Here is a 12,449-nt window from a genome sequence, read left to right on the forward strand (position 1 = left end):
TGCCCTGCTTCCTCCCCTGCCCCTTTCTGTAGCTACCCTAGGCCCCCATGGGAGTCTCCATTTTGTCCCCTTTCCCATAGGATCAGTGCTACAGACTTCTGTGGGATTAACTCCCCTAAATTTAAAGACCGTAAAACCATGGTTTCACTTGAATTCAGACAACTTTAGGAGTTTCCAGAGATTCAGTCACCTTTTATTTGAGGACTTTTTTTAACCTCAAGGTGGCATTGTCGTGGATTCTGTTGGCATCGGTGGGAGCTTAGGATTACAGATATTTGTGGGTACAACCTGCTAGACATCTTGTTTCTCTCTCCTTTACTTTCTTAAAGACTGGGTGACTTACCGGTATCTCAGATCACCAAATCAAGTGATCAGCAAATACTTCTGCATCTTCTTTAATCAGTCCAGTAACAAATGTTTATCATGTATTCATTCATTTGGGAGATAATCATTGAAAACTAAGCATTCGCTTAGATAACTGGAGATACAGAGGTTAGCAAGATAGAAACCATTCTTGTTCTCATGAGTTTACAGGTTGCTGTCCAGCATATGGGGCATATATAACATAGGGTTATAATTTAGGGTGGTGTGAAATTATGGAGAACCCTGAGAACTGGCTAAGGAATTTCGACTTGTTTGGATTGGAAATTAACTGCTAGAGGCTGGGCACAGCGGCTCACACCTGTAATCCCAATACTTAGGGAGGCCAAGGAGGGCGGATAGCTTGAGGTCAGGAGTTCAAGACCAACCTGGCCAACATGACAAAACCCCATCTCTACTAAAAATAAGAAAATTAGCTGGGTGTGGTGGTGCATGCCTGTAATCTCAGCTACTCCGGAGGCTGAGGCAGGAGAATCGCTTGAACCCGGGAGGCAGAGGTTACAGTGAGCCAAGATTGTGCCACTGCACCCCAGCCTGGGTGACAGAGTGAGATTCTATCTCAAAAATAAATAAATAAACAGCTGCTAGAGGTATAAGTGAAAAAAATCTCATTAGAATCAACAAATAATTATTGAGCAATAACAGAGCCTAGAAAGGACACCAAAACTATAGTTGCTTGTTTTTATGACCTTAGGACCTAGCCATGACAACAAGGCATTACAAGTGCACACACACACTAGCCCGTGGCAAGAGTCAAACATGCAGCACAGAGAAGCGCCTTAGGAGCTGAGGGGCAAGATCGTTTAGTTCAGTTCAACACACATGAACTGAGTACCCATCATGTGAAAGCTGCTGTGTTTGGAGCTGGGGCTACAAACATGGATAAAATAGTCTCTGATAGTTAGGAGCTCATAACTTAAGTCCCTTCATCTAGTATCTCAGGTGCAATACAAAAGGAATACCAAGTTGCAAAAGGAATCCTAAGGAGGAAGGTATTAACTTTGCCTGAGATGGAGAAAGAATGTCCAGAGGGCTTCCTGGAGGGGGTGAGACCACTGGTACAGGGTGTTGAAGGATCAGCCTACGGCAGGATCCTTTTTCTGGTAGACAGGGAGAGGAAGGCATTGTCGGCAGAGGAACAGCTTGAGGCAAAGCATAGGTACATGAAATAGTTTTGTGATTAGGTGAGGTATAGCAATAGGAAGCATTGAAGGGGTATGAGTGACAGTCTGAATTGTTTTAGGAATCACCCTGCTGGCGAGATTGGGAAGGGGGAAGGCTGGATCCAAGTAGGATGCTATAGTAATATTCCAGGCGAAAGACCATGAGTATCTAAGGCTGTATGGTGGGAGGGGTCAGAGGGATGGATCTGATGTTGGCAGTGCCGTCAACAGGAGTTGGTGACTGACTGGGTGGGAAGAGTGGGGAGAGCCAGAATTGAGTGTGAAGAACATGGGAGGAAGAATAAGCTCCCTGGGAAAAGGCTAAACGTCCAGTCAGGGCCATGCTGAGTTTGAGGACCCTGCAGGACATTCGGGTGGAAAAGTCCACCTGCATCTGGAGAGGGGAGAGTGTTTTGGAGCTGGAGAAGAAGTTAGGGAGTCATCAACATGCAAGGGGTGGTGAAACCATGGGAACAGATGAGGTCACTTGTGGAGAGGGCCTGTAGCTCAGGGAACTATGGGCTGGGCTGGGTGGTCAGGGAAGTTCCGAGGGAGCGTTGTAGGGCTGTTGGGTTAGAATGCCTGGTCCTCCATGCATATGAGGAAAGCTCAGGACACATCAAAGCAAGTAAGAGGGTTCGGGGAGGCAAGTGTCTACAAAAAGAGTCAAACTCTAAAATATTTGAAGAGATTTATTCTGAGGCAAGTATGAGTGACCATGGCCCGTGACACAAGCCCACAGGAGGTCCTGAGGACATGTGCCCCAGGTGGTCGGGGTACAGTTTGGTTTTATATATTTTAGTGAGGCATGAGACGTCATGAAATTGCCAGGCAATTTCAAGGTATGGCAAGGAAATATATTTTGGGGTTACTTTTTCCTTGTTTCATAATGTTATGCCAGAGTCAGATTGAAAAGTAAGTCACCATATATAGGGTCAAATAAAACCCATCTGATGAGAATTTACGGTTTGTAGGGCATGACTCCCTAGACCCCTAGGTAGGAATTTGGGCAAGATAAAAAATCAGAGCTTAGTCCTCGGAAGTTAGCAAGTGTGTGAACCCAGATTATGGGGAACCTCGAATTGTGGCTAAGGAGGACATCACATCCTTTCTGAAATGGTGACTGAATGTTGAGTGAACTCAAGTGTTTGAGGGTGGTTGATTTGGCGATGGGGTACAGAATAGATGGGGAGACCAGAGGCAGGTGGACTGGCCTGGGCGGCTGTTGTGAAATGCCATCTGTAAGATGATAGGGGCTTGGATGCAGCAGGAATGGAAATGAGGGATAAATAGGAGACTGAGTTGTGGGACTCTTCCAGAGGCTATGTCTGGAGCTTGCAGTTACCGGAAGGCACTTTGCATGGTGGGGCCTGGGATGCGGGTGGTAAATGGGGCTGTGCGTGCAGGGATTATGTCTTGTTTTATCCTCATCTGTGGCACCTGAAACATAGTTTGCACTCTCGGTCAGTATTTATTGAGGCAGTGCCTAAACGGTGGTCCTGTTGACAGAAGGGGAACAGTCTTAAGAAACACTGATGTGGAAAGGTGCTGAGCTTCATGAAGTTGGAGCATGGTGGGGCATCCGAGTGGAGATGCCCAACAAGCGATAAGCCAGGGGGGACCCAGCTAGAGCTGCAGATGGCTTCAGTTCATCGGTATTTAGGAGATGAGTAGTACAGGAGGAATAAAGATGAGCAGATAACCTTAAAGGCTACGGAAAGAGGTATAAGAAAAATGTGCCAATCACCGTAATAGGAGGCAGAACATGTGAAATGTTAAGAAAAAAATGGTCACAAAGTGTTACAAAGATTCAGAAATAAGAAATCCCATCTGGTTGAGGGGAGATCAGGAAAGTGTCCTTTGAGGAGGTGGCATTTTGATGGGCAGAGGAAGGCAAGAGGAGGCGGCAGCGGGCCGGGGCAGGGGTGCGCAGGTGGGCATGCCTGGATGCCAGCTCACCCTGGCGAGTTCAGATGTGCAGGCTTTTTAGGAGACTCTATGAAGTGGAAGTGGAAGATGAACTGAGTGGGGAAAATGAAAAGGGGATCTTGGGATGTGGGTCTTACTCTTTGCAAATGCATTGCCTGTGGCATCTCCTTTCCTGGCAGAGTTGGGATCAGGAGCTCCTTATCTGCCATGCTTGTTAAAACCAGACTGTCTTTGGGGAAGGAAAGAAAACAGCACTTTTTGCTGTGGCTTCTTTAGCCCTTGGCCCTCAGGCTCAGCCCACTCTGCCTGACTCCAGGAGCGTGTGGAGAGAGGCTGTGAAGTCTCACACTGTCCCGGAGATAACCCAGAGCAGGCGTTATAGGAACTTTCCTTAAAAAAGCAACCACATGGTTCTTTAAGGCCACAGGATTTTCAGGGAGAACTTCAGGGATAGAAGGGAGAGGAGGGAATGAAGTCATTTTACAGTGTTTATTTGCATATATTATAGAAGACATTTCAGACATATTAAAGATGAGAAACAGAAGGCTACTGTAGTCTGAGTACATCCTGTATTCCTAAGAAACAAATGTGCAAACATCTCAAATCCAGACATGGGTATACGTTTTAGACTAGAGAAATAGAAATTCTAGACCTTGTACATTGCTCAGAGGATTAAAAAGGAATGGGCATATGATGGCCATGGAGGAGAGAAGGATAGCTGTGTTTTGTGGTTTAGAAGATTGTGTCTTTAGAGCTTTGAGAGCCTTCATTGATGGATAAACTAGGAGGCCTTGAACACACTGGTTATTAAATGTTAATGTGACATATTGAGGTTGGAACCTTACTCCAGAGTAACATGCAAATATGAGTTTTCAGAACACCTGAGCTTGTGGCGTTGAGCCTAACACAACTGACAGTAGCCTCCAAGTCCAGGCTGACTCAGTTGAGTTTGTCTGTTTCAGAGGATTAAGTCCTTCTCTGTATACAGTTGAGAATTTCTCCCTCACATAGATGAAATACGTTTAGTAAGTATGTCATGTATACTTTCAATTAGTTACCAATCCATTTATTCATTCAAAAACATGTATGAAGTCCCTAGCCAGATAACTGCCTCTGGCACTTGTTGAGCATTTCTATATGCCAGGCACATACCTTATAAGAGCTTGCAGTAGATCAGCTTATTTAATCTTCCCAACAACCCTGTAACGTGGGCATTTTTATTCTCCCTATTTTACAGATGAGGAAACTGAGACAGAGAGAGGTTAGGTGGCTTGCCTGAGGTTACCTGGCTGGGAAGTAGTAGTTCTGAGATTGGAACCCTGGCAGAGCTCATGCTGAGCCGTTAAGTTTTAACTGTTAGGCCAGATGGCCTGGCATGCTTGTGAAATTGCCTTGGACTAGAACAAATGGGAAGCTTATTCAAAACATGTATTTATTCTAGTAACCTCATAGGTCATTCAGTATGTAGGAAATGCCATGGAACCAACGACTCAAATAATTTCGTATAAATGTGTTTACATTTCAGCAGCTTCACAGTTTGAGGAACTTTGGATGTTTGTCTCCATTCTGCTGAACAGAGCAGACCTTTCAATTTAGGTTTAAGCCAAATGCTGTTGGTAATTAATGACGCTACGGAGGCCAATTCTAGGAAAAAATAACACTTTAGCATCCAGCACGGTGCAGTCTGAAAGGCTGGCGCCTTTGCTGTGGTTCTTCTTACACAAAGCACCTTATTGACATCACAAAACCACTGAGGGACTCCTTCTAGTCACCAAAGGTACAAAACCATCCTGGGCCGGGGAGTTTGTCTCCACTGAGAATAAAAGCCATGCAGACTTAGCAGCTGGGCGGGTGTTTCTTCTGCCCTCCTGCTGGCTTGCAGGCCAGGACTCGCTGTGTGTGTGCAAGCAAATGCAGTCCTTGGAACTCTCCTGGGAAACCCAGGGTTTTGGCTTTACACCCAATCTGACAAGAAAGGGCCCTCCCTGCCCCCACCCAAACCATTGCCAGGGCAATGAATTCTCATCAACTCCACATCCGGACGGAATCTGGAAAACCCGGCTCAGAGCTTCTGAAGAGGCTACTACAGGGTATTTTAACAGCAAATCCCAAAGCCTTAACGGCTGTTGATATGGAGACCATTTAAAAACGTGTTTGTAACCCAAGTAATAGATGTCCACTGTAGAAAAACAGGAAAATATAGATAAGAAGAATTAAAGCCCTTTTATGGGATCCCATTTTGTTTGGGATCCTTCTTTAATCTGGGAAGGGGAACAAGTTGAACAAACCATTCGGACGAAAGTTGATGCAAACTTGAATTTTCCACCAGAATAGGTAAGGTAATGTGTCAATACCTTTTTCCTTTATGAAAGTGTAATAAAATTAGCATTGAAGAAAATTAGCCAGCCGGGCGTGATGGCTCATGCCTGTAATCCCAGCACTTTAGGAGGCCGAGGTGGGCAGATCACTTGAGGTCAGGAGTTCGAGACCAGCCTGGCCAACATAATGAAACCCCTTCTCTACTAAAAATACAAAAAGTAGTCGGTGGTGGGTGCCTGTAATCCCAGCTGCTCGGGAGGCTGAGGCAGGAGAATCGCTTAAACCCAGGAAGTGGAGATTATAGTGAACCAAGATCGCGCCATTGCACTCCAGCCTGGGCGACAGAGCGAGACTGTCTCACAAAGAAAAGAAAATTAAAATTAAACTGTTCATAGCCTGTCAGAAATAACGTTGCCAGTTTTCCTGAGATGGTAAGGTCGTTTCCTGGCCCATGCCTAGCCTACCTAACCTCTCTCTGCTGCTCTGTTGATCATGGCCTGAGTCAGGTGAACCTATATGAAGAAGTCTGTTTGCTTTATTTCCCAGACACCAAATGGATTGCTTCTGACTCCGAGTCCGCTGCTCTCCAGCATACATTTCTGGAGCAGCCTTAGTCCAGTTGCTCCGCTGAGTCCTGCCAGGCTGCAAGGGCCAAGCACGCTGTTCCAGGTGAGCGTTTGGAAATGAACTTTTGAACATTAAACTTCTGAGGGATGGTTGTTTCTCTAAATCCTGCAGAGGTAACGGTGAGTTTTGCCATATGTTGGGTTGAAATGTTAAATGTCCAGAGGGGGTTCATGTTAGTGGGGTTGCACGCCCTTCAGAGGCAGACATTTTCATTGAGGCAGAAATTGCGGACTCATGCCAGACACCCATACGTGGAACAATTAGTTCTTGAAGTGTTTTGCATATTTTCATTTGTCTATGAAAACAGGAAATTTATTAAGGAAAAGGCAAAACTTTAAAAATTATTCTTTAGGCCAGTGTGATGGCTCACACCTGTAATCCCAGCACTTTGGGAGGTTGAGGGTGGGAGGATTGTTTGAGCCCAGGAGTTTGAGACCAGCCTGGGCAACACAGCAAGACCCCATCTCTATTTAAAATAAAATGAAAATAAAAATTATTATTTATAACAGTCCACAAAAGACTTTAAAGTATTAATCCTCCTAGTTAATGTAGCAACTCATTTGACATAAAGTGAAAATAAAAATAGTAAACAATTTCCCCATCCTGGGATAGAAAAATTACTTGCATCGTTTTATGAATTATCATTAAGTTCTCCTTGTTCTGTAATGAAAAAGGAGAATCCAGGGCATTTGGTTAAAAAATAATGAAGACTTAGCTGCTTTATCTTATAGAACTCTCCATACTAGGCGAGCACCTTCGTTATTTATTCACACACTAGAATCTTGCAGGACCATCACTTGCTATCATGGAGAAATCAGTATTTCCTCCTTGAGACCCATAGATCATTACTCACTGACTGAGGTGTTACTGTTTGAATATGTTGAGTATAGGTGGAAAGGATCCTAGGGACAGGACTGAAGAAAAGGTGGAGCCAGTGCAAACTCCCTCTTTCCCTAATTCTAGCTTTTCTCATCGTCCCTGCCTGTATCCTGTGCCCCACAGTGTGGCTTACCCCAAGTTACTTGCAGCTCTTTGGATACCACTGCATTTAGCTCTAGCACGTGGTACTTTGTATTATGATAGCCTGTTGATCTGGCAATCTTTCCCACTAAACTATGGGCCCTCGAGACCAGAATGGAATCCTGTTCACTGTGGTGTCCCCAGCAATCTGGCACATGGCTTGGTACACAAGTGAGGCTCAGTAATAATTGACTGTCTAAATGAATTCACAAAGAGAAGTCTGAGAAAGGCTAGTGTTAATACCAAGTCTTCACAATCATCTGAGCTGGTCATTTTGCTTGTCAAGTTTAATGTCTGCTGAGTACCTCCTCTGTGCCAGGAGCTGTACATGCTGGGATTTAGGGTCTCTTTATAAGGGTGGAGCTAAAGAGGTTTTGATTGTCATCTTGCTTCTTTGGTTTCCTAGTGGGGTTAGGGTAGGGTGTCATGAAGTGACCATATCCTTGGAGTAACTGGCTTTCTATCTCTTTCCCAGCCCTTATTTCCATCACAAGAAATTGGGCTATAGTCATGTTGATTTTTAACAATTTCAGCTCGGGTAGGAAAAGAGAAACTAGAAATAGTGAGCAAAAAGCAATGAGCAAATGTTGTATTAGGAAAGTTTAAAATTAGGAATAGTAATCTTTTGGTGGAGAGATAGAAACACCTCATTTCCTGAAAGTCTTAAGATTAAAGCAGCAGAATTCTAAAATTAATAAATTGTTTGGTTACAGTAAACTCCATGGCAGTAGGGACTGTTACACTACTCTAATCCTAGAATCTAACACAGAGCTTCTGTCGAGTTCAGTAGGTATTCGTGAATAGTAAGTGGCGTCTCATTTCTCTCCTTGCTGGGAATTCTGCCACCTGATTGGTGCAGGCCTTGGCACCCTCCTAGGAAAGCAATGGAGCACTATTGGCTGGGGGTTCTTTGGGATTCCTTGTCTTAGATACCTTTTCCAGCCCAACACTCCCAACAGTAAATGACGGTTCATGTCTACAGTGATTCGACACGTTATCAGGATCTCTGGGAGTTGGGATACGTGCATCCCCTCGTTTCTTCAGTCCTCAGTCACTACTGTAGACCAATGGTTCTCAAAGTTAGCATGCAAAATAATCTAGAGGGTGAGTTAAAATAAAGATTGCAGGGCCCCACTCCCAGAGTTTCTGATTCAGTAGGTCTGGGATAGGGCCTGATAAAAACTTTTTTTTTTTTTTTTTTTTTGAGAGACAGAGTCTCACTCTGTTGCCCAGGCTGGAGTGCAGTGGTGTGATCTCTGCTCACTGCAATTTCCACCTCCTGGGTTCAAGTGATTCTCTTGCTTCAGCATCCCAAATAGCTAGGACTACAGGCGTGTACCACCACACCCAGTTAATTTTTGTATTTTTAGTAGAGATGGAGTTTTGCCACGTTGGCCAGGCTGGTCCCAAACTCCTGACCTTAAGTGATCTGCCTGCCTTGGTCTCCCAAATTGCTGCGATTACAGGCATAAGCCACCGTGCCTGGCCCAAAAACATTTTTGTCATGTTCCTAGTGATACTACCCAGTCCAGGAACCAATTTGAGAAGCACTGCAGACCAGAGGTTCCTAGTTTATATTTAGAATTCTGCATCAGAAAATACTGCATTTAAAGGCTACCTGCTTAGAGTTTTAATTTCACCAAGTGGACCTGTTCTCCTTCCTGAAGCCATTCAGAATACAACCCTGAAAAAAAAAACAAGCTGGTATTCCGGATGGCTGACAGGTTGTATGGCCTTGGGCTTTTTGTGGCTGGATCCATGAGACTAAGGAAAAACAATTTTTTGCCTTTTAAAATATTATTAGTCTTCCTGTGAAAAGTGCAACTGAGTGTGGCAAAAGTTGAAAATAGCAATTCTGAGAACGGTGAACAACAAAATATGGTAGAGGAATAACTTCCTGATTTTTAAAACTAGATATTACAATTGATACATATTCAGAATTCAGATTACTATCAGCAGTGTCTCTTCTTTTTTTAAGAACCTTTTTTTTTCTTTAATTTAGAGACGGGGTCTCATTATGTTGTCCAGGCTGGTCTTGAACTCCTGGGTTCAAGCAGTCCTCCACTTCAGCCTCTGGAGTAGCTGGGACTACAGGCATACCAGCACGCTGGCCAACATCCCTTTTAAACTGATGAAAATAATTTTCTTTCAAAATAACAACAAACCTCTTTCATGTATGCTATAGATGTAATAAAGGAAGAAAAAAATAGATGTGGCTTATACATTTTAAATGATGCTGGCAAGTTTCCTATTATGATTGGAAAGGTTGATCAGAATCCTTGGGGTAATAGTTGAAGAGCTGAAGCATTTTTGTACAGAAGGGCCCCTAATATGATTACTATAGCAGGTTATAGCAGATATTAAAGAATTGCAAGGAAGGAGAGAGAAGACGCCTTTCTGGAAGAGGTATGCTTTATAATTGAGAAATGTTTAGGTAAGGAGAGAGGCACCAAAGACAGTGTGTTAAATATAAACAAAGAACCTTGATTTATATAAATAAAGTGAACTCGGTTTTTCTTGGACAGTTTAGTATTTTCTTCTTGTCTAAGGATGTCTGTTCTATGACTTTTGAAACAGATTTTGTTCCAATGTGGAATATACCTAGTAGGAATAGGTATGTCTTGAAACAAGGTAGAGCTAATTAAGTTTTCAATTAAGAATGTGTGCTGTAATTTTTAGTTCAACAAATCTAACCCAGCAAATACTTGCAATGCTCTGCGACAAGGACTGTAGGGACATAGAATATGTGAATAGTGGATGAGTAAACAAAGTGCTGCAGAAAGTAAGGGGCAGACGCGCTCCTTCCAGCTGGAGACTGGACAGGCTCCAAGGAAGCAGTGGCGCCTGAGCTGGGAGGAAGGGACAGGATTTCGATCGAGTACATTTAGATGAATAGAGCCGAATGACAGGGACATGAGAGTCTGTTCAGGAAGGGACCAGGTGATAGGAGATAAGGTTGGAAACGCAGCTGTGGGCCTTGAATATAGGCTTAGGAGTTTCTCCCTTTATCTGTTAAATGTTTAGGCTTTTTAAGCTGGAGGTAGGAGGATGAGATCTCTGTTTTAGAGAACAATCACTGATATTAGTGTGGAGGAAGAACTGAAGAGAAAGTGGAAGGAACAGGAAGATAAGAGGAAATTTTTATTTTTATTTTTTGAGACGAGCTCGCTATGTTGCCCAGGCTGGAGTGCGGTGGCACAATCTTGGCTCACTGCAACCTCCTGCTTTAGCTTCCTAGGAGGGGCTAGGATTACAGGTGTCAATGACCATACCTGGCTAGAGGAAATGATACTACAAATATTGAAGGGAGAATCATCCTTGAGATTAAAACAGTGGACACAGGATATAATTAGAAGACATTTTAGAGGTGAGCTTGAGAGAGGCGGACTTTGAGATGGGTCTGAGGAGTAAGTACGTAGTGAAAATTAAGAAAAGGCAAAGATTACTAAGTGATTAACATACTGGAAATGCTATTAAATAACAATAGTTAAGGCTGGGCATGGTGGTTCATGCCTGTAATCCCAGCACTTTGGGAGGGTGACATGGGTTGATCACTTGAGCCCAAGAGTTCGAGACCATCAGGGGCAACATAGCAAGACCCTGTCTCTCCAAAAAAAATACAAAAATTGGCCGTGTGTGCTGGCGTGTGCCTGTGGTCCCAACTACTAGGGAAGCTGAGGTGGCAGCACTGCTTGAGCCCTGGAGGTTGAGGCTGTAGTGAGCCATGAGCATGCCACTGCACTCAAACCTGGACGACAGAGTGAACCTGTCTGAAAAAATAAAGATAAAAAATAACAATAGTTAACATTTATTGATGATTGATGACTTATTGTGTGCAAGACATTGTTCTTAGCACTTTTGGTGGCTTCTCATTTAATACTCCCAGTAATTCTATTTTAAAGATAAGAAACTAAGGCACAGGGATATTGGCTAGTTTATTCAAGATAACACACTCGTTAAGTGGTGGAGCCCTGACTCAAGTTGAAGTTTGTGGTCCCAGCCACCATTCTCACTGACTTGGAGTAAGCAATGGAAGAAGGGCGGGTTTTATGGGAAAGAGGCATTGGTTGGAGATGTCTAAAATGGAAATGGTTGTCAAGTCCAAGCATGGTACTGGAGAAAAGGTGGCTGGGGACAAAAGTTTGGGAAATGTTGCAGTTTAAAATAGGGGAGTGTCGTGGGAGAAGAGCCTAATAAAGATGACTAAAAATATATGTTAGAAAAGCCAGGCTAATCAAGAGAAACTGTGTCCATTGAGTATACAGAAATAATAAGGGCAGAAATCAGTAATTTATTTTGCAAAACAGATGAACAATACCAAAACTGATTCTCTTGAAAATACCAATAAGGTACACCAAAGAGAGAGAAGATGCAAATAAACAAAAAGAATGAAAATGCAGTCCGGGCACAATGGCTCACATCTGCAATCCCAGCACTTTGGGAGGCCGAGGCAGGCCAGTTGCTTGAGCTCAGGAGTTCCAGACCAGCCTGGGCAACATGGTGAAACCTCATATTTACCAGAAATACAAAAATTAGCTGGGCATGGTGGCGTCCACCTGTAGTCCCAGCTACTTGGGAGGCTGAAGTGGGAGGATGGCTGGGAGGTGGAGGTTGCAGTGAGCCAATATTGCATCACTACGCTCCAGCCTGGGTGACAGAGCCAGACCCTATCTCTAAATAAATTAAAAAAATGAAAATTTAAAATCTGTTCATCTTCCAGTGTTCACTCTAACTCAATGGGAAGAGTGGTTAGTAGCACGGACCTTTTAAACAAGAGTATAAACTATATGTGCATAGATTTGATAATGCAGTTGAAATGGATAACATTCTAGAAAAAGTTAAAATTCTGAAGTTCAGAAAAGAAACAAAAACCTTGAATATGCCAATAACCATTAAAGAAATTGAAACAGTAATTAAAGATACCCTCTAACTCCTACCAAAATAAAAAGTTGTGCAATGTTTGTTAGGACAGAAAGATTTGTTTAAAACTTGGCTGTGTTGCTTATTAGC

At 43.4% G+C, this 12,449-nt stretch overlaps 1 protein-coding gene across 6 annotated transcripts in view; it reads left to right on the plus strand.

Moving 5' to 3' along the window:
* The window catches only part of ELK3 (ETS transcription factor ELK3), a 76,016-nt gene that overhangs the window by 59,749 nt on the left and 3,818 nt on the right, over positions 1-12,449 (plus strand). For 5 of the 6 annotated variants that reach the window (XM_055239357.2, XM_055239355.2, XM_055239361.2 and 2 more), the window contains one exon: positions 6,339-6,461. The exons of the other annotated variant lie outside the window; for it this stretch is intronic. In XM_055239357.2, the coding sequence (XP_055095332.1) occupies positions 6,339-6,461 (123 nt within the window). The remainder of the gene's footprint in view (positions 1-6,338; positions 6,462-12,449) is intronic. 6 annotated transcript variants of the gene reach the window in all.

This window comes from Symphalangus syndactylus, chromosome 13, assembly GCF_028878055.3.
Source record: "Symphalangus syndactylus isolate Jambi chromosome 13, NHGRI_mSymSyn1-v2.1_pri, whole genome shotgun sequence".
Classification (NCBI taxonomy): Eukaryota; Metazoa; Chordata; class Mammalia; order Primates; family Hylobatidae; genus Symphalangus; species Symphalangus syndactylus.